The sequence below is a fragment of the Xenopus laevis genome, chromosome 5S (genome assembly GCF_017654675.1).
Source record: "Xenopus laevis strain J_2021 chromosome 5S, Xenopus_laevis_v10.1, whole genome shotgun sequence".
In the NCBI taxonomy this organism is placed as follows: Eukaryota; Metazoa; Chordata; class Amphibia; order Anura; family Pipidae; genus Xenopus; species Xenopus laevis.
The window spans coordinates 77727404-77749291 of record NC_054380.1 but is presented as its reverse complement, the minus strand read 5'-3'; the positions used below and the strand labels follow the sequence as shown (position 1 = coordinate 77749291).

The 21888-nt window shown below is 40.0% G+C and overlaps 1 protein-coding gene across 4 annotated transcripts in view; it reads left to right on the top strand.

Annotated features, from left to right (window-relative positions):
- Positions 1-1697: 1697 nt before the first annotated feature.
- The window catches only part of senp6.S (SUMO specific peptidase 6 S homeolog), a 46109-nt gene continuing 25918 nt past the window's right edge, over positions 1698-21888 (top strand). Inside the window, exons 1-8 of one of the 4 annotated variants that reach the window (XM_041563994.1) lie at positions 1698-2305; positions 9855-9945; positions 11881-11944; positions 15204-15346; positions 17042-17146; positions 18871-18888; positions 19227-19297; positions 20121-20269. In XM_041563994.1, the coding sequence (XP_041419928.1) occupies positions 2272-2305; positions 9855-9945; positions 11881-11944; positions 15204-15346; positions 17042-17146; positions 18871-18888; positions 19227-19297; positions 20121-20269 (675 nt within the window). In that variant the 5' untranslated portion in view covers positions 1698-2271. 4 annotated transcript variants of the gene reach the window in all.

Here is a 21888-nt window from a genome sequence, read left to right as displayed (position 1 = left end):
ACCTCCCTAGCAACCAGGCAGAGGCTTAAATAGACATAGAAAGGCACAGTATCCCTTAAAGCTTGCAGCCTATTGCCAAAGCCTATTGTCACTTGTCTATAGAGACTGAGACTAGAGCTGCACCCAACAAATATGCTTGAGTAGGGTGCAGCAGACCCAGCAAGGGCCTAAACATTTCCCCTAACCCCTCACCACCCCCCCCCCAAGTTCCGTCACTGGATTTCCAATGGAAATCCATGGCAGAGGCTGGGAATCTTTTTTTAATTTAAAAAATAAATTTATAGGCACCTGAGATTTTATAGGCCGCTCCCCAAAACCTGCCGCCTTAAGGTGGCCATACACGGGCCGATAAAAGCTGCCGACAGACCGAGTCGGCAGCTTATTGGCCCGTGTATGGGGGCCCCCGACGGGCTTCCCCGATCGAGATCTGGCCGAAAGTCGGCCAGATCTCGATCGGATGGGGTTAAAAATCCCGTCGGATCGCGGCCGCATCTGTTCGTTGATGCGGTCCCGCGATCCGACCGCCCGTTTGCGAACGTGAAGGATCCGATCGTTGGGCCCTAGGGCCCACGATCGGATCAGTCCGATATTGCCCACCTCAAGGTGGGCATATCGGAGGGAGATCCGCTCGTTTGGCGACATCGCCAAACGAGCGGATCTATCTGTGTATGGCCACCTTTAGGCACAGGCCCTCGGGTGCCTTAATATACAGTGTTTGCATGCAGTGCTTCCTTTAATGAGGACTGAGAGAAAAACAAATTGTTTGCTGCATAATATTTCCACACACTCTTTCTCTCACTCACACACACACTTCATAATAGAGGAGAGTCTCTTGCCATATGTAAAAAAAAATGGACCAGAAAAATGGTGTAAAGTCAGTGAAATGTATTATGCATTAAATATCGGTGGGACCACAAAAAGTTGTATAACATATGAAAATACTTAAAACGAGGGTATGTAAAATGAAGGCTTCACTGTATGTATCTAGTTGTAACTAGAACTCTAGAGTAGTGATGTGCCGGCCGACCAGATACCCGCGGGTTTACCCACAGGTCGGGCGGGTTCGGGTCCACCTCGCACTGCTTCTCGCGGGTGCGGGTTGAGCTCTTCTGCTCACCCCACCGGCCACCTTTAAATGGCGGCATCCGACTTCTGGTTTTATAGTCTCGTGTCTGCTCTCCCCACCCCTTTTGTGACGTCATGGGCGGGGCAGCACAGGTCTATAAAAGGACCCCAGAAGCGCGGGCAGCAGCAGGGCGGGTTTGGGAACATTCTACAAACCTCTGGCTAGTAATTTTGTTAAGAAAGTAGAAAATACCAAATCTTGGCAAACAAGCAGTTTGTGTCACTAATAGAATCAGAATGCTATACATGTGCAACAGTTACTACTCTATATATTTATGGAAAATATGTTGTTAGGTTTGTGTGGAAACCAAAATGAGGGTACAAGTAATTTGTGTAATATGTTTTCTTCCTTGATCCCCCCTGGAAAATTTTCTGTGGACACCCATGAATAAGACACAAATTCATATTTCAAAATCTGATGCCGTCCCCGAAAAGAAAATGCTGAGGAAAACAACAGACTTTGCCTCAGTTAATGCCCTGGCTGGAACCAAAAGAATAAAAATGTTACACATCACGTGGCAGCCACTAACATGTCATTCTCTACATCATACTAAGAGTTCATTTAAGGTTGGACACCTGCTTTAATGGAAATCTATTGAGCTTACAACAACCAGGGATGAATTCAACTCGGATGAAAACATGGGCAGAAAATACAACGCATTAAAACCACCATAAATAGCGACACTAGGAAAGAAGCATTCCAACTGCTGAACGCTGGGTAGTGCTTTGGAGAGGTTGGAGTGGCAAATTCCTGATGCTGCCAGCGACTCCCAAACTCTGTATCCCTTCCCAGCAAAACAAAACAGTCCCTGGTCCCCGCCATGTGGCGTCGTTTTAGTGAAGCGACGAAGTTGCGGGCACTCAGCGGCATGAGACAACGTGGCCAGATCCTCCTCAGGAACAGAGGGCGCTGCCGTGCCATCCATGGCATTTGAGCCGCTTCAGAGCCAGTCTATAAGCTCCACCTCCATGGCTCGGCCAAAGTGTATCCTGCTCCTCCTCCCCCAATCTTCTCCCAGCTGGGGCCTGTTTGTTTTCTAAGCTTCGTGCTGACTTCCTTTCAGTTGGCTTTAATTTCCCTTCACAGGCACCGGGCTGTTATTTACCCCTGCCCGGTCGCCTCACGGCTATGGAGTGAGCTGAAAGATGGCGGGCGGCGGAGGGAGCCAGCTTCTGGAAGGTGAGAACTAGGCCTTTTCTTCTTAAAACGGTGCCCTTGTCTTGGTCACTTTCTCCCCCTGCAGTACGTGTAGAGGCTTTACAGCATATTGTGTGGCAATACCGGGAGTTGTAGTCCAACAACAGACGTGGACGAGCAGGTTGAAACTAATAGGGATGTGTAGATGGTCAGGCTGTACAAACAAGGGTTATTTGTATTTATTGCAGACTCTGCATATATCCATGGTCCCTACTTTGTGTCCTGCAGCTGGAGTCTCAGTTGTGTTCAGGGAGTGCAACTTCCAGCCATTGCAATGTTTCTTTTTTTTTTTTTGCAATTTCTTTGTAGCTGTCAGTTTAGTAAAGTTACTGTTTGATGCTTGGCTGCAGTCAGGGATATCCATTCTAGTCCATCTAGCAGTTTAATAACAAGAATGATCACCTAAGAAGCTGGTGTGTTGCTACACACACTAAAGAACAGTACTGTATCCAGGTATTATAGGGCCTAAAAGATAGAACTCCCCTTATACTGGGCACTGCCTGATAAAAATGCTGCATATTCATTTTTACCACATGGCTCACAACATAGTGAGAAATGTCAGCAATGCAAGGTTGGAATGCTTCTACATCTTGCAGATCTTTAGGCATGTTGCCATTTGGTAGCGCTGATCCAAAGGTGCCATTAATATTAACCTGTATTTACAACATATTGCGCAGCGCTGGGCCATATTATAGGCCCCCATACACAGGCCGATAAAAGCTGCTAACAGGCCGAGTCGGCAGTTTATTGGCCGTGTGTGGGGCCATCCGACGGGCTTCCCCGATCAATATCTGCCCGCAAGTCGGGCAGATCTCGATCGGGCAGGTTAAAAAATCCAGTCGGATCGTGGCCACATCTGTGCATTTATGTGGTGCCACCACCCGTCCACCCGCCCACGATTGGATTGGCCCGATATCGCCCACCTCAATGTGGGCATATCGGGGAGGGATCCGCTTGTTTGCTGACATCGACAAACGATCGGATCTTTACGTGTATGGCCAGCTTAAAGGGATACTGTCATGGGAAAACATGTTTTTTTTCAAAACGCATCAGTCAATAGTGCTGCTCCAGCAGAATTCTGCACTGAAATCCATTTTTCAAAAGAGCAAACTGATTTTGTTATATTCAATTTTGAAATCTGACATGGGGCTAGACATATTGTCAATTTCCCATCTGCCCCCAGTCATGTGACTTGTGCTCTGATAAACTTCAATCACTCTTTACTGCTGTACTGCAAGTTGGAGTGATATCACCCCCTCCCTCCCCCCCAGCAGCCTAATAACAGAACAATGGGAAGGTAACCAGATAGCAGCTCCCTAACACAAGATAACAGCTCCCTGGAAGGTCTACTCTAAGGACAGCACTCAATAATAAAAGCCAAGTCTCACTGAGACACATTCAGTTACATTAAGTAGGAGAAATAACAGCCTGCCAAAAAGTAATTCCATCCTAAAGTGCAGGCACAAGTCACTTGACTGGGGCAGCTGCGAAACTGACAAAATGTCTAGCCCCATGTCAGATTTCAAAATTAAATTTAAAAAAATCTATTTTCTCTTGAGAAATGGATTTCAGTGCAGAATTCTGCTGGATCAGCACCACTAACTGATGTGTTTTGGAAAAAACATGTTTTTCCATGACAGTATCCCTTTAAAGCTGGCCATAGACGCAAAGATCCAATCATACGAATCGAGTATTCGTATGATTTTCGGACGGTATGTGGAGAGTCCTGACATTTTTCGTCCAGCGGAGAACGGTCTTTGGTCGATCGGACAGGTTAGAAAATTTCTGTCGGCTGCCGATAATATCTCTGCGTGTATTGCCGAATGTACGATTTTCAGTGGGAGACTGTCATTAGCTTTGTTGCACATCGTACGATTGCTGTCAGGGGCAGAACATTGGCTGATCTGTTCTTAACTACTTTATTTGATCTGAATGGTAAGACTTTGATCTGATCTGGTAAGTGGCAGGTCGGGAGATGGGGAAGTCCGATCGCTCAAGGATTCGAACGATCGGATCTTTGCATCTATAGCCATCATAAGTCTCGTACACACCTACCAGATTCCTGTGGCATCTCTTGGTATGTAAATTTTATGTGTAAATGTCAATACATGTCGAGTTGGCAGGTATGCAGTAAGATGGGATGTTCCTTGCTGCAAAAGCATGAAGACGGCCGATATGCATGAAGCTAAGGAAACTATTTATTATGCTGTGTAAAATTATTTACACCAGAAAAAATGCTCTAAAAAGTGGTATAAAATAAATGGGGAGTTTATAAAGTTGTGTATTTTCTATTATGCTGACCCATTGCCATATTTAATGGCCTTATGCTGTTTTTTTAAAATTATTATTAATGGCATAAAGTCAAGGAGAAAATTGTAGGTGGCAAATTCTGCAAACTGGCTTTACTGATGGATCATTGTTTTTGTATACAGCATTTTCAAGCAGCTGCCACTTTTTATTCTGAAAATGTATAAACAGTTTGATAAATACACCATTTTACACACAGTGCTGCCTGGCGATAAGATGGTATGATGTAGTGAATTTAGTTGCAGTTGTTTTTAACATGGCATGAAAAATAATCCCCTTAGAGTTTGTGAATTGTCAAGGTCAAGCCCCTTCTCACCTCTTAAAAATATTATGTGTATTAGGGATTTTCTGTTTTTACATGTCTTTACCCAATGACGCATTTTACTAATATTTTATCCTGCAATTACCCTATGGTTTGGTTGGATGTTTGGAAGGTTTTTCTTATGCTCAAAGCATCAGCACATAAAACTAAATTTGTGCTTTCCACGTCTGATGATATTCTGCATGCTGTTTTGCATATAGTTAGATAATTTATTATATTCATCAAAACATTAAAATCTTTTTCCCTTATCCTGGTTTGCAGCCTGTTGCTATATCACTGTTCTAGTACTGATTTGAGGGCAACACGTTGCGTTCGATGATCGCAGATAGCCAAACATTGGATTAGTATCTTAAATTGCAATGTTGAGCTGGTTTACATCACCATCATATTCTGTATAGACACACACATCTAAAAATCCTGAAGTGCCTGCACTTGTCTAATCTTAAAGGGGTTGTTCACCTTCCAAACACTTTTTTCAGTTCAGTTGTTTTCAGATTGTTCCCCAGAAATAAAGACTTTTTTTCAATTACTTTCCATTATTTATTTTTTTACTGTTTTTCCAAAATCTAAGTTTTAGGGCAAGGCCAGACGTGGCGTTTTTACGCTGCGTTTTTAAAAAAGCTCCGCCAGGCATAAATAGGCATAAACTGCACTACCACTGAAACTAATGGAAAACGCACTATGGCAATTCACACAAGGTGATTGCAAGCCGAAATCCACCACAGGACGCCAGTATTTGTGTTTTTCAGCAGAAACGCTAATACTTCAAGAAACTACCAGATCAATAGACTCTATGGGATCTGCACGTTTGAAACCACACTTTGCGTAAATACGCAGCGTATTTTAAATATGGCGTCCAAATTCTAAATGAGAACAATGAGATGTGCATGTTGGGAAAAGAAACCTACGTGCTGAAAAACGCATGTTGATGGTTGCGTGTGGTTTCAGTGGCGTATTTACACCCGACGTTTCATTTTTAAAAACGCCACCTCTGGCCTTGCCCTAAAGTTGAATGTTCCTGTCTGTGGTGTTTCAGTCCGGCAGCTCAGTAATTCATCTCTGGAGTATTAGCAACTATTGTTTCAATTCAATTCAACAGCTGCCTGTAATGAAACCCAGAGATTCTGCTCAGCAGGGACAAAGATAAGAAATGTATCAACTAAGTGTATCCATTTAGAACGGTTTACAGGGTCGGCGACCCCCCCCCCATAGCTGCTTTAGAAGGTGAAAATTGTCTATAAGGCTGGAGTGACTGAATTTCTAACACATTACCGAGAACACTACTTCCTGCAGCTCTCTTGGTTGGTTACCAGGCACATGGGTCATAACTGTTGCTTTTGAACCTGAGCTAAATGCTGAGGAAAATCTTGGTTTGGTATGAACCGTTAAGCTTATTAGAAAGTGGCCGGAGCGCTACAAAACGCGTCAAGTGTAATGGTTCTTTGCATTGCAGGCAATTTTTTGTACACACATTTTTTGTATTGATTTTAATGGATAAATAAAGTATTTGATTTTTTACGTTTGACTCTACATGGTGCTCCATGCTACACACAGGAATATTTGGTTTTGATGCTACCTGGAGCAGCTTTACATGTACAGCACACATAGAGTCTATTATCGGGGTGCTCCCTAGTGACAATTTTGTCCGATGAATGCTGAGGATCAATTGCAAACTCACTGTACAGCTATGTCCTATGTGGCCCCCCCGTAAAGGAGTACTAAACCCCCATCTTGAAAAGTGTCTGGGACACTCGCATGCTCAGTGGGCTCTGAGCAGCTGTTGAGAAGCTAAGCTTAGGGGTCCTCGCAAATTATCAAGCAGAAAAATAGGTTGGCCTTTAATAGAAGCTGATGCTACAGGGCTGATTATTAAATTCTGATGCTAGTTGCACTGATTTCTGTGCTGCCGTGTAGTAATTATCCATATTAATTACTAATCAGCCTTATTATATATGTGACATTTCTATTCTATGTGTACTGTATATTGTGAGTGGGTCCCTAAGCTCAGTAAGTGACAGCAGCACAGAGCATGTGCAGTGAATCAGCAGAAAAGAAGATGAGGAGCTACTGGGGCATATTTGGAGACCCAAGTCTTCCCTGCTAAAGGGATTTGGTTGCCTGGGGCTGGTACAAGAAGCCCAAAATATAATGTACAACATTTCTAGCTACTTCTTTAGTTCAACTTTCCTTGTCCTTTAAAGGAGAAGGAAACCCTGTAGAAAAAAAACCCGTAACCCTCCCCCCGGGAAAATGCCCCATACTTTTTACTTACTCCTCGTCGCAGATTCTGGCAGCGGACTTCATGGGCCCTGTCGCAAAGAGCTTACAATCTAAAAATGATCATGAGCACAGCTATATTTTTTTTAATACGGGCACCTGTGACCTATATCAGTTGCAGAGGACAAGTACCGATATAGGTATTCTCCATCATGCTGGGCACCTGGGGTATTCTGGATAAAATTTGGATCTTAAGTCTACTAAAAAAATATTTATAAATTAAATAAACCCAGTAGGATTGTTCTGCCACCAATATGGATTGATTTATCTTAGTTGGAATCAAGTACATGGTACTGTTTTACAGAGAAAAAAAAAATACTTTCAAAAAGTTTTACTTACTTGCTTAAAATGGAGTCTGTGGGAGATAGCCTTCCTTTGATTTGTAGCTTTCTGGATAACAGGTTTTTGGGTAAGAGATCCCATACCTATATATAGCAAGAGAGGTGCTGGAACAGATGCTTAAACTGTCTGAAATTATTTGATGTGTTGGGCTGTAGCATGGATCATGTATATTCTGGGATTTGGTTTTCTTTGAAAGGCTAGATTGCAAATGTCCTTTAAATTGTCCTGTGCGAAAGCAAGTCCTTGATCCCTGACATCAGCACATGCTGAGTGCTTAGCAAGTGCTAACGGGGTAAAGCATTGGCCAAACTGTGTTTGTTTGCCCAGTTAGTTGTGGCCTCATTATTTGATAGTCATTGAGCTCCTAGCTTAAAGGGATCCTGTCATCGGAAAACATGTTTTTTTCAAAACGCATCAGTTAATAGTGCTACTCCAGCAGAATTCTGCACTGAAATCCATTTCTCAAAAGAGCAAACAGATTTTTTTTATATTCAATTTTGCAATCTGACATGGGGCTAGACATTTTGTCAATTTCCCAGCTGCCTGAGTACCAGGCAGCTGTTATCTTGTGTTAGGGAGCTGCTATCTGGTTATCTTCCCATTCTTTTGTTTGGCTGCTGGGGGGAAAAAGGGAGGGGGGGGGGATATCACTCCAACTTGCAGTAAAGAGTGATTGAAGTTTATCAGAGCACAAGTCGCATGACTTGGGGCAGCTGGGAAATTGACAATATGTCTAGCCCCATGTCAGATTTCAAAATTGAATAAAAAAAAAAATCTGTTTGCACTTTCGAGAAATGGATTTCAGTGCAGAATTCTGCTGGAGCAGCACTATTAACTGATTCATTTTGAAAAAAATGTTTTTCCCCATGACAGTATCCCTTTAACGAGTAAGCTAGTTTCAGTGCTTTGCTACTTCTACTTTCTTTCCCTCTCTCAGCAACTATCTGGTTACTAGGGGCTCATTTACCCTAGCAACCAGGCAATGGTATCATTTATTTATATAGTGCCAGCAAATGACACAGCGCTTTATATTAATTTATAATGAACAGTGCTCTTACGAAAATTCAACAAACAAGAGTTTCCAGAGTAAGAATAGGATATAGAAGGACCCTACTTGCAAGAGTTTATAATCTAAAGAATTTTAATCTATTGGTAATGTAATGGTTTGAAGTAGAGATGGGCATATGACTAAGAAAGGACCTACACCGGAATATAAGCCTCACAGAGCAATAGTGGTTGTCTGCTGAAAAGAGGCAGAAGAGGAAGACACATTATTCAAAAACTATAAATTGCCAGGAATGTGGCATTCTATAACATACTAAAAGTTCACAAAAAACATGGTCATAACGTTCACCCTGCTATAGATTGTAAAATATGCATTCACTAGAATGTATTCATAAGTAGGGCCGCCATCAGAAATTGCAGGGACCCATACGACAACATTTCCTGGACCCCCTGGGCTGCGTCCACCACAAGCCCCACCTACAGGTCTGTCCTCCCCACCCCACAGGTCCACCCCCCCACCACACAGTAAAAAAAAAATTGGTGGCTAGGGTTCCCACATGTTAATAAAAAATAAAAAAAATATTGGTGGTCAGGGCCCCCCACGTAATAAGAAAATTGGTGGCCATGTTGCACTTAATTAATCACCCGCCAACTACAGAAGGGAGGAGGGGAGCACAGGTGGCTGCATCTTCTTCCAGTGACAGCATTTTCTTCCCTATTGGTCACAGAAATTCAAGTCCCGGTAAAGTTGCATGGTGACTGGATGAGCTGGAGGGGAAGTTCACACCTCGGCTATCCAATCCCTGAGCAGCTCAAACGGGACTTAAACTCTGTGACCAATAAGGGAAAGTAATGGACAGAAGATACCTCCCCCTGTGGTCCCTCCCTGCCTTCCCAGAAGCTTTCAGAAAGCAACAGGGCCCGGCTAATCAAGTAAGTGTGCCATGGCCGGGCCCCCTTACCCTAGGGCCCCCCTACAACTCTCCCCCCCCCTGATGGCGGCCCTGTTTATAAGGAGGTCACCACCTGAAAAGCTGCAGTACTGTCGCTTTCATGCAAATTCCAACTGATGAAATAGGAGGCATTATTGAAAGATTTTGGGCATTTTGACTCTAAATAATTAGGAGCAGCAAAACACCCAAAAATAGCTCTAAAGATCAAAAAGTTGCAGCTTGACCTGATGGAGGCTTTAAATGTATAGGGCATACAGGTGTTTATTTGGTTATTGATATTACATTTTAAATGGTTTTAATTGGTTCGCTTCTTTTCTCCTTTCAGCCTTGGATAGAACTCAGTCAAGGAAAGATGGAGGCTTTAGTAATTGCAGTTTTTACAACTCCGAGGACAGTGAAGATGATACAGAAAAAGAGTAAGCACAAAACCACAGCTTAGAATGAGAAACAAATTCCCTGTAATATATTTTTGACCTTGTGCAAACAAGCAATCTTTCATTTGTAACTTGGAACAAGTCAGGGACTTGAAGGGAGGCCATGCAGATCAGATTCAACTAACTGTCCCATATGGCCCCCCTTCAAGTCGCTGGTTACTGACTGGTAACAGGTTAGAGACCCACAAAGGAGTAAAGGTGACCATATATATAACAATTGGTCGCAGAAAATATTAATTCTCAATACAGACACTTAGAGCTGAATAATCAAATACACAGGTAGAAACAATAGAATTCTGCCTGTATCTGAGGATTAAGCAGCAAACCCTGGCTGATGTTTGGACACCTTCAAACCTGCCCGATCCAACATTTCCAACCTGACCGATTGACGAGCCAACCGATATCCCAGTCTTTTGCTGATATCGGTCAGCATTTCTCCCACCATACATGCACCGAATATTGTATGAAATGAAGTATCTAAAGTAGTGTTCTGGCTATTACTTTAAACATATGTTCACTCTAGCCTTTATAGAATATGTTTTTGGCTAACTAACTATATTGAAAACATTTTTATATTGCACAGCCTATCTTTACCCAGTATATTTTTTACACTGAACAGCTCCTTTAAGTTAGCCAAACATGTGAAGTGCTGCTTGTTTGGCAAGGTCACCAAATGAGCAGATTTTTCAGGGAAATGCCGACGTTTGCCTTGCGGTGGCAATATAGGACTGATCCATTTGTTTGGGCCTTGAGCCAACGATTGGATCATAATTCAGATATGCAACCTTAATTTTTTTTGGTTCTTGCTTTTAATTTGACAGTTTGTGTTACAATCTTTTTATAGCTAGGTAGGGGAAACTTTTTAAGCTGTTTATTCAACAGCTCTCCAGTTTGCTATTACAGCACTCTGGTTTCTAGTGTCCAAATTACCCCAGCAACAACACATTGATTTGTATAAATGACTACAATATGAACAGGAGAGGGCCTGAATGTTAATGTTAGCCGAACTATCCGATTACGATGTGCAATGGGCTCTGGCAGGATCGGTCGGGTCGAAATCAAACCTGACAGATCGACCGAACTCCACCGGACAAAAGATGTCGGCACTCTCCACACACAATCCGAAAATCGTACGAATCCTTGATTCGTACGATAGGATCTGTGCGCCAATGGCCAGCTTTACAGAGCTTTTGTTTTTTTAGATGAGTCAGCAGCCCCCATTTGAAAGCTGGAAAGAGTCCCAATAAAAAGACAAATAATAAAAAAAAATAATGGATGCAATCTGAAAAAAGTGCTTAGAACTGCCCATTCTATAACGTACTAAAAGTTAACTGAAAGGAGAACCACCCATCTAACGGCTATCACTTTAGTTTTTAAACCTTGCACATCCAAGTTTGTCAGTAAAAAAAAAATGTCTGTTGGAGTACAGCTCTTGTTTTTGATAATGCATTTTAACTTCAGAGCTGTTACGTTATCTTTTATTTAATATTGGTATATAAATAAAATATATATTGATATGTACATACAAAAGACCATGTAAATTATGTTTTGCCTGTACTTGTAGGGCTTGATATACATCACCCCTGTCCTTTTTTAACTTGTTTACTAAATTAAGCCCTCCCATACTGAGGCAAAATGTGTAGCTGATCGAATTCTTGTCTTCTGTCTGCCTGTTGCTTGGACAGGTGGTCTGCCTGTAGAAACAGACTGGCTGGAGTGACAATCGTGCGAAAATATACATCAGTAGAGAAAACCTTTCTCTTTAACATAGAGAAAGTTAATATACACTCTTTATTCGCACTTGCATATTTTACTTGTCACAGGTAAGTATACAGTAATACAGCCTTGTATTTGTGAGTGTTCTATGAAAAATCTGTCTCTTCTTTTACTTACTCTAATTTATTGTCTTTCCTGCAGTGAAGCAAATCTGCTGAGTTTAGATGAAAGTGATGATGCTGACTTACAAATTACAGAACAAAAGGTATGTGGTAGAAGCTATAAACACATGAAATCAAGTAAGAGTTTGATTAGTGCTATATTTTGAGTGAGTTGGATTCATATTTCTGTTCTGGTGCAGGCATTTGCTAAATTTAGAAACTTGAAATGCTGTATGAAAAATATAGTGTGCATTTGGAGATTTATCAGTGTTTTTTAAATAAAATGACACTCCTCAAATGCAAGTGTTTCTAGGATCATGTAATGCAAGTCTGGCTTACTGCACAGCCCAAAAGCTGAAACAAAGCCGAGTGCTTTTATACAGGTCATGGAATGAGGTGACTTCTAATATCCTCAATACCCAATAGGGGGTACATTCTTTATTATAATATGCAAGTTTCAGTGATTTATGTGACAGAAATTGCATCACTAAGCACCACTTATAAATGATGGCATCACTAGGGGCTGTTCATAAGGATATAATTTACAGCATATTCATGACTTTTGTGTACAGGTATGGGACCTATTATCCAGAATGTTTAGGACCTGGGTTATTCAGCATAACAGATTTTTCTTTAATTTAGGTCTTTAGTCTTAAAACCACTAGAAAATCATGTAAACCTTAAATAAACCCAATAGGCTGGGTTTGCGTCGAATAAGGATTATTTATATCTAAGTTTAGATCAAGTACAAGGCACTGTTTTTTTTTTTTTATTACAGAGAAAAAGGTAATAATTTAAAAAAAAGTAAATTATATGAATAAAGTTTAATCTGTGGCAGACTGCCATCCACTAATTTGAAGCTTTCTGGATACTGGGTTTGCGGATAACTGATCACATACCTGTATTATGCATAGTGATGCACCAAATCCACACTTGTAACCAAGTATCATCCACACTTGTAACCATATCATCCATACTTGTAACAAATCATCCATACTTGTAACCAAATCCACGCTTGTAACCAAATCCACGCTTGTAACCAAATCCACGCTTGTAACCAAATCCACGCTTGTAACCAAATCCACGCTTGTAACCAAATCATCCACGCTTGTAACCAAATCATCCACGCTTGTAACCAAATCATCCTCGCTTGTAACCAAATCATCCTCGCTTGTAACCAAATCATCCTCGCTTGTAACCAAATCATCCTCGCTTGTAACCAAATCATCCTCGCTTGTAACCAAATCATCCTCGCTTGTAACCAAATCATCCACGCTTGTAACCAAATCATCCACGCTTGTAACCAAATCATCCACACTTGTGGGATGGGTGTATGTATGGATGCTGGGTTTTCCTTTGGAGGGGTTGAACTTGATGGACTTTGTCTTTTTTCAACCCAATTTAACTATGTAACTAAATCATCCACACTTGTAACCAAATCCACACTTGTAACCAAATCCACACTTGTAACCAAATCCACACTTGTAACCAAATCCACGCTTGTAACCAAATCCACGCTTGTAACCAAATCATCCACGCTTGTAACCAAATCATCCACGCTTGTAACCAAATCATCCACGCTTGTAACCAAATCATCCACGCTTGTAACCAAATCATCCACGCTTGTAACCAAATCATCCACGCTTGTAACCAAATCATCCACGCTTGTAACCAAATCATCCACGCTTGTAACCAAATCATCCACGCTTGTAACCAAATCCATACTTGTAACCAAATCCATACTTGTAACCAAATCCACGCTTTAACCAAATCATCCACACTTGTAACCAAATCCATACTTGTAACCAAATCCACGCTTGTAACCAAATCATCCACGCTTGTAACCAAATCCATACTTGTAACCAAATCCACGCTTGTAACCAAATCATCCACGCTTGTAACCAAATCATCCACGCTTGTAACCAAATCATCCACGCTTGTAACCAAATCATCCACGCTTGTAACCAAATCATCCACACTTGTGGGATGGGTGTATGTATGGATGCTGGGTTTTCCTTTGGAGGGGTTGAACTTGATGGACTTTGTCTTTTTTCAACCCAATTTAACTATGTAACTAAATCATCCACACTTGTAACCAAATCCACACTTGTAACCAAATCCACACTTGTAACCAAATCCACACTTGTAACCAAATCATCCACACTTGTAACCAAATCATCCAAACTTGTAACCAAATCATCCAAGCTTGTAACCAAATCATCCAAGCTTGTAACCAAATCATCCACGCTTGTAACCAAATCATCCAAGCTTGTAACCAAATCATCCAAGCTTGTAACCAAATCATCCACGCTTGTAACCAAATCATCCACGCTTGTAACCAAATCATCCACGCTTGTAACCAAATCCATACTTTTAACCAAATCCATACTTTTAACCAAATCATCCACGCTTGTAACCAAATCATCCACGCTTGTAACCAAATCCACGCTTGTAACCAAATCCACGCTTGTAACCAAATCCACGCTTGTAACCAAATCCACGCTTGTAACCAAATCCACGCTTGTAACCAAATCATCCACGCTTGTAACCAAATCATCCACGCTTGTAACCAAATCCATACTTTTAACCAAATCCATACTTTTAACCAAATCATCCACGCTTGTAACCAAATCATCCACGCTTGTATCCAAATCATCCACGCTTGTAACCAAATCCACGCTTGTAACCAAATTATCCACGCTTGTAACCAAATTATCCACGCTTGTAACCAAATCATCCACGCTTGTAACCAAATCATCCACGCTTGTAACCAAATCATCCACGCTTGTAACCAAATCATCCATGCTTGTAACCAAATCCACGCTTGTAACCAAATCATTGGTTGCGCTTGTAACCAAATCCACGCTTGTAACCATATCATCCATACTTGAAACCAAATCAGACACAACTGCTTGGAGTGCTGCTTCTTCATTTAGTCAGCATAAATTGGAGTTGTTGAAGGCAGATTAATGGGTGTGGCCAGTCATGATGTTTAGCTGTTTTATTATTATATTACATTTATGGCAGCCAGCCAATCAATCTTTCCTATAATTGATGAAAATCCTTACAGCTGTTTACCATTTACCAAGTAATATCTCTACATGTATGACATTTTAAGGTTGCTTCTTCTAAGCAACCAGCTGTTTAGACAACAGATTAAAGATGGTTGAGCACAGCTGATGGCAACACATCATGGTAAAAAGCAGATTGTCTGTTTTTATAGAAGCTTTTGCTAAATTAAAAGAAATGTGTGGTATGTCTGTTTAAATTAATTTTAATGGTAATGTTTCTAGCTCAGCGGTTATTAAGTTTCATTGTTTATTGAATTGCTTGTATTTTAATTTTTTAATTTTTTTTTTTTAGCCAAAACACCTTAGAAGTGGAACAGCTAGAGCTCTTGGAGACTCTATTAAAACATATGAGCGAAGAGGCAGGACATTGCACTTCACAGCTTTAAAAGGCAATGCTATTGGATTAAACATGTTGGGAACCAGTAAAAAGCTTGGGTACAGTATTATTTTTTAATAGACTGCATGTCAAAAAGTTACATTATAAATCATTGACTTTTGCTGTACACACAGGCCAGATTTTGACACAAAATGCTGTATTTTAGTGCTGAAATCTAACCCTGTTTGCATTGTGTCAGAAGGTTGACATTAATGCAGATAAAGTCGGTACAGGCATTTATTTAGCTGTTTTTGACATTAGGTTTAGGGGAATATGTCTCCTGTTTTTTAAAGGGGTTGTTCACCTTCCAAACATTTTTTTCAGCTTAGTTGTTTTCAGATTGTTCACTAGAAATCAAGACTTTTTTTTTAAATTACTTAAATTAATTTTTTATTTACATTTTTCCAAAATTGAAGTTTAAAGTTGAATGTTCCTGTCTCTGGTTTTTGGTCTTGCAGTTCAGTAATCCAGGAACAGATTCCGATCTGTTAAAATTTGCTACATTAGTTGATACATTCATCTGCAGCTGTGGAACATTAGCGACTATTCCATAAATTATAACAGCTGCCTTTAATGAAACTCTAGGATTCTGCTCAGCAGGGTCAAACATACGGAATGTATTAATATTAGAAAGACAGTCATAAATAGAAAGGACAGGTATTGGACCTGTTATCCAGAATGCTTGGGGCCTGGGGCTTTCCAGATAACGGATCTTCATACCTTAAGTCTACTAGAAAATCATGTAACCATTAAATAATCCCAATGGGCTGGTGCTGCTTCTGAAAAGGATTCTGAAACCAACTGAACTGAAAAAGTGTTGGAAGGTGAGCAACCCCTTTAATGTACTGGCCCATCTCAGAGACGAATCTGAGCATTTTGTTGCTGGACAGAATGCTATAAAATAAATCGGATTTATCATTTGACTTGGTTTATGTTATTTTTATTTCCTGCCATGAGGAATTTTCATCTTCACTTCCCAATTTTTCATTCAAACCACTGCCTTGTTGCTACAAGTGGAAGCTTGTCAGCCAATTGAATTTCAGGTTGGAGAGCAAAACATGAAATTATCCGAAGGTTATATAAAATAAATTCAAATTGCAATTGTTGTCTTCATCATACTAAGGGCAAAGACACAAGGTCAGTCGACCCAGCGACAAATCTCCTCTTAGTTTTATATAGTCGCCCGAAGTTTCCTCGTGAGGCAACTTTGGGCGACTTCGGAAACCGAAGCGCACCGATTGCCACCCCGCCAGCGATTTACATTCTGGCCGGCAGGAGGCAGTTCGGGGAGATTGGTTGCTTGGCGACTAATCTCCCTGAATCTGTGCGTCTCTGCCCTAAACGTTTAGGCTTATTTCAGTTTATTTTAGCATAACAAATCGCGTTGTAAGCAGGTCATTTAACGTGAATTTATGTTTAAAAAATATATAAAATGTATAAATACATATATGTTTAAAAAAAAAATAGTCAGGTTGCTTTATTAGCAGATTCGTTTTCTAGTTTACTCTTTGCAAATGGGATTGCATTCATTTTTTTCCCTGAGTGACCTATTTTAACCATTAATACATTTTATTTTTTTCAACTAAATTCTGTGAGCGATTGACCCCAAATATGAAATCTCCCTATATATTATTAAAATATCCTTCCCATAAACTGAGCTACAGGAAAGTTATTTGTGTGTTGCCTTTGAGATCAAATCAGATGGAAAAAAATCTTAATGCTCATTAAGTCCCTTTACACTTTTTTCTTTACAGGGAAAATGCCCAAAACATACCAGTTACTAGTGGAACAATAGTACAGGGCAGAATTTTCCATCACACAAATATTCCAAGGTCAACTGTCAAGACTGCTGCACAGAGGTAGACACGTTTTTTTTTTTTCCTACTCCAATACGTAGTACTGTACAATTTTTAAAGGGGAACTATTGCGAAATTTAAAATTTAATATAAGCTTCAGCATACTGATAGAAACTTTCTAAATACAATCAATTAAATATTCTGCATCGCTTTTGAAATAATCAAGTTCATCTTATCTTCACTACCCCTCTCTCAGAGAGACATGATGTCTGGTGAGCTCTACATACATCTTCTAGAAAAGAACCCCCTCCCCCCTGTAAGATATATTGGATCTAACTGTCCATATTCTAACTGAATATCTGACTCCCAACTGCTGCATGAAGAGAGAATGAAGAGAAAAAGATGCTGAGAGATGGATAGTGATAGTGTTTCAAATATATAATAAAACTAAAAGTTAATATTGTATTAACGTGTTCACCAATTTTAAAGTTTTTTTTTTCCAGTATCCACTGTGTGAACTGTCTTAGGAAAAGTTGACAAGTTCCTGGATGAACTTGTACTATGAGCTATCTTCCATAACCCTATATTCCCTCACTTGCTAAAAAAGCCATCCAACCCCTTCTTAAAGGGGATGTAAAGGCAAAAAAATAAAACCCCATTTTTACTTTCTTTAATGAAAAATAAATCTATCTCCAATATAGTTTAATTAAAAAATGTGTATTGTTCTTATAAGAAACCTGACTGTACACAGTGATGGTCCCTAAGGTCAGTAACTGACCGCAGAACAGAGCATGTGCTGTGAATCAGCAGAAAAGAAGATGGGAAGCTACTGGGACATCTTTAGAAGCATAGATCTTTATTGCTAAAGGTCTGTGGTTTCCTTGGGCTTGCACAGAAGCCCAAAACATAATGTACAACATTTCTAGCTACTTCTTTAGTTAAGCTTTCATTCTTCTTCAGCGTGAACAATCCCAGCTTGGCCAGTTTTTCTTCATAGCTGATAATTTCCATACCGTTTACCAGCTTAGTTGCCCTTCTCTGGACCCTCTCACATCTTTTATAAAGTCTCATTTGAGAGCTGGAGACCAAAACTGTACAACATATTTTAGATGTGGCCTTACCAGCGCTGGAGACAGTGGAAGAATGACCGACTCTTCCAACAAATCTATGCTCCTTTTAATACAGCTCAAGACCTTGTTGCTCTTGAACCTGCTGACTGGCATTGCTTGCTACAGCCAAGTTCAAGAACTCCAAGGTCCTTTTCCATTATGGATTTGCCTACGGAAGTCCCATTAAGTGGCTTGTATATTTTTACATTCCTGTGCCCGGCTTTACATTCAGCAATTGTACGAATTGTAGCAAAAGAAATCTTCTAACCTGTTCTAACGTCCAATTGCCATAGTACCAAAAATGTTGGGATTCTCCATACACAATCTGAAAATTTCACAAACCTTTGTTTCCTATGACTTTATCTTTGCGTCCGTGGCCAGCTTTACTTAAACGCCCCCCAAATCATTAATGAAGATGAATAAATGTTAAGTAAACTTGAAACTAAAACAGTAAACATGAGCAAGTGCTGCTGGTCCTTGCTGGAAAATTGTGTTTTTTTCATCATTAATTGTTTTTTTATGTGAATATGAGCGGTAGTGCTTTTAAGGGGTAATTGAGAACTACACCCGACAGGCATGCTAATAGAGTGTTACAAAATTAAAAGGTTACATATAAGTTAGCATATACAGAACTGTGTCTGTATTTTTGACATTGTTTTCTTTTTCACATTTATGCAGTCTGGAAAAGAGGGAAAGGTAAGCTCATTATATTCAGACTAAACATTAAGCCCGTTAAATTGACGGGTGCTAGAACATATGTAGTCAAACATTTATAAAAACAGAATTGTTCTAGTCTAAAAAAAATTCACCAGAGACGGTCCGTGGGGCACATGCGCAGTAGCGCAATCCCACGGACACAGGGACTGGACGCAGAGACACTTCAACTTTATTATATAGGATAAAGGATGAGCATAATGTTTTAGAATATTGTAACAAGTTTTGCAACTCTCCTTTTTTTCTGTATGTATGTACTGTCAGTTATTTGAGTTTGGTGGTTTAATTTTGTAATCTTTCTTCCCCCCCCTCTGGTAAAGGAAGGAATACCCAGCCCATGTGCAAAAGGTTGACTCGGATCAAGGAAGATTACATACTTCTCTAAGATCAGGTAGGCTTGAACTTTAATTCTACTGATAATCTTAAAGTGTACCTGTCACCCAGACACACACATCTGTATAATAAAAGTATTTTTCAAATTAAACATTGTTTATTCATAGCTGTTGTCTGCTCATTTAAAATTCTCAGCTGTCAATCAAATATTGTCTGCCCCTCCTCTATGCCTTAGGCAAGCTTGGACTGGCAAATGCCAGAGTGTCTGCTGTAAGTTGGCAGAGACCGTTATTATTTATTGGGCCATTTGGGCCTCTGTGTACTTGAAATGCTAGGGCTATTTTGAATTTCAGCCAGAATCTGATGCATTTGGCCTTGGGTGTGGCTAAAAGTCTTTGCCAATTATATTTGAAAAAAAAATAGGTCCATTGTTTTCTATCCAAATACTATTATGCCTTGAATTTGAAGTTGAGGACTCTGGCTTTCCTTTTAAAAAAAACAAACAAAACAGTCAATACCAGACAGAACCAGGCTGCAATCCCTGAGTACTAATGATATGCGGGTATGGATTTTCCCGACCCTAACTCGCCCTACCGTGGCCACGCCCACCCGCATTCGACTTCCGGGTTGCTTTTATAGACCCGCGCTGACCCGCTCAGTCGATGACGTCCCAAAAGGGGTGGGCCGAGCAGGCTTGAACCCGCCCGACCCACGGGTCTCGCGGGTATGGGGCCGGCCCGCACATCACTTCTGAGTACGTACATCAGTGAAGCTCTCAGTAGCTGCATCGTACACGGGAGTAGTTGATTTAGTAATTTTTCTGCATTTTTGTTGAGTACAGAAATACTAAAATTTAATATTATTTATATTTTTTTTTTTAGAAAACGTGCAGGAAAGAAAAGAAGACTCTAACTTTGAATCTGAACAAGAGAAGATAAAAAGAAAGGCTCAGCAGAGACGGCGTAGTAGTGTACCAGAGTGTGATATGTCTTTGACTCGCACTCCACAAATGTGTTTAACACTCCAAGAGGTATGTATAAAATTGAGAGGACTATTCATTAAACTAATAGCACATGTGCTTAGTAGCTGCTAGTTGTAGCTTGCTAAAAATAGGTTTCTTTTTGGGGGAAACCAGTATTAAAAGTCTGAATCTTAAATAATTAAATATGGGGCTGATTATGGAACTTTTGCTACATGTTCTTGGCCTGCTTCGCCATATGTCTTGTATAAGTACTGTAAGTGTGTGGGGGGGGGGGATTTTCTTGTTAAAATAAATAAATAAATAAATAAATAAATAAATAAAAAAAAAACCAAATATATTGCTAGTTGTTTATTTTTTTTAAAATCTTTTGGCCTTTTGTTAGTGGTTAAAATTTGCTACTGAGAAACTAGGACCTAAGGAACTAAAGGGGTTGACTACTCGCATGCCTGTGGCTTATAGTTTTGTTTTCTTAAAAGGGGTTGTTTACCTTAAAATTATCTTTTAGTATGATCTAGAGAGTGATATTCTGAGACAAGTTGCAATTGGTTTTCATTTTTTATTATTTGTGGTTTTTGAGTTATTTAGCATTTTATTCAGCAGCTCTCCAGTTTGTAATTTCAGCCATCTGGTTACTAGGGTCCAAATTACCCTAGCTATCATGCACTGATTTGAATAAGAGACTGGAATTTGAATAGGAGAGACCTGAATAGAAAGATGAGTAATTAAAAGAAGCAATAAAAATAAATGTGTAGTTTTACAGAGCATTTGTTTTTAGATGGGGTCAGTGACCCCCATTTGAAAGCTTGCAAAAGAAGATAAGAATTTCCTTGCAACATAATAGGTACTCACTATAACTTACTCACTCAGGATTGTGAAGAGGTTGACTTTACCAACTAATATAATTCTTAACAAAAAGCAGTAAAACCCCTCACTCTCTGAATTGCCCATATCAATTCCAATAAATTATAAAGTGCTATAGTTTATAAAGTGCTTAGTGCCACTGCAATTGTGTGCTTAAATCACCATCAATTCAGTATACCGCACATCACAAAGTTAATTAGTGAATCTATTTGACTTAGCTCAATTCATTAAATGTATGATAAATCGAGTAATTAAAGTGCATGTGCTTAAAATATTAAAAAAGTGAGTTGATCAATATATGAATTTAAAATTAAGGAAGCGCCAGCAATACATGAGTTAAAAGATGAGAAATGGAAAATAGTGTAAAGGTGGAGTTGTCCGAAAGAAAACTTTCTATAAATTTGTGTAAGCCCTGGGAAACCACACGAGGGAGAAGGCAGTACACTGAGAACTGTGGTTTCATATATTAAGCTTGTCTATCTCATTGTAAGAGGACTGACTTTCCCTAAAAAAAACCCCACAAATCCCTATTGACTTTGAGTAAAATGAGAATCAGAGAAAATGAATATCACACTTAATTAGGCTAATCTCATAAACAGCTCTGCTGATCAGTTTTTTAAAAAGGAGAAAATTCATCAGTGATGAATAAAATCGATCTAAGGCTTGCCGACGCACGTTTCGATTACGCTTTCTCAAGTCAAAAGTGGGCTTGCTAACAAGTGCGTAGCTATCTAATTTGAGCAACGTTCAATTACGTTGATGCGCACTGCTCATTCGAACCCAGAACCTGACCTGAGCAGTGCAGC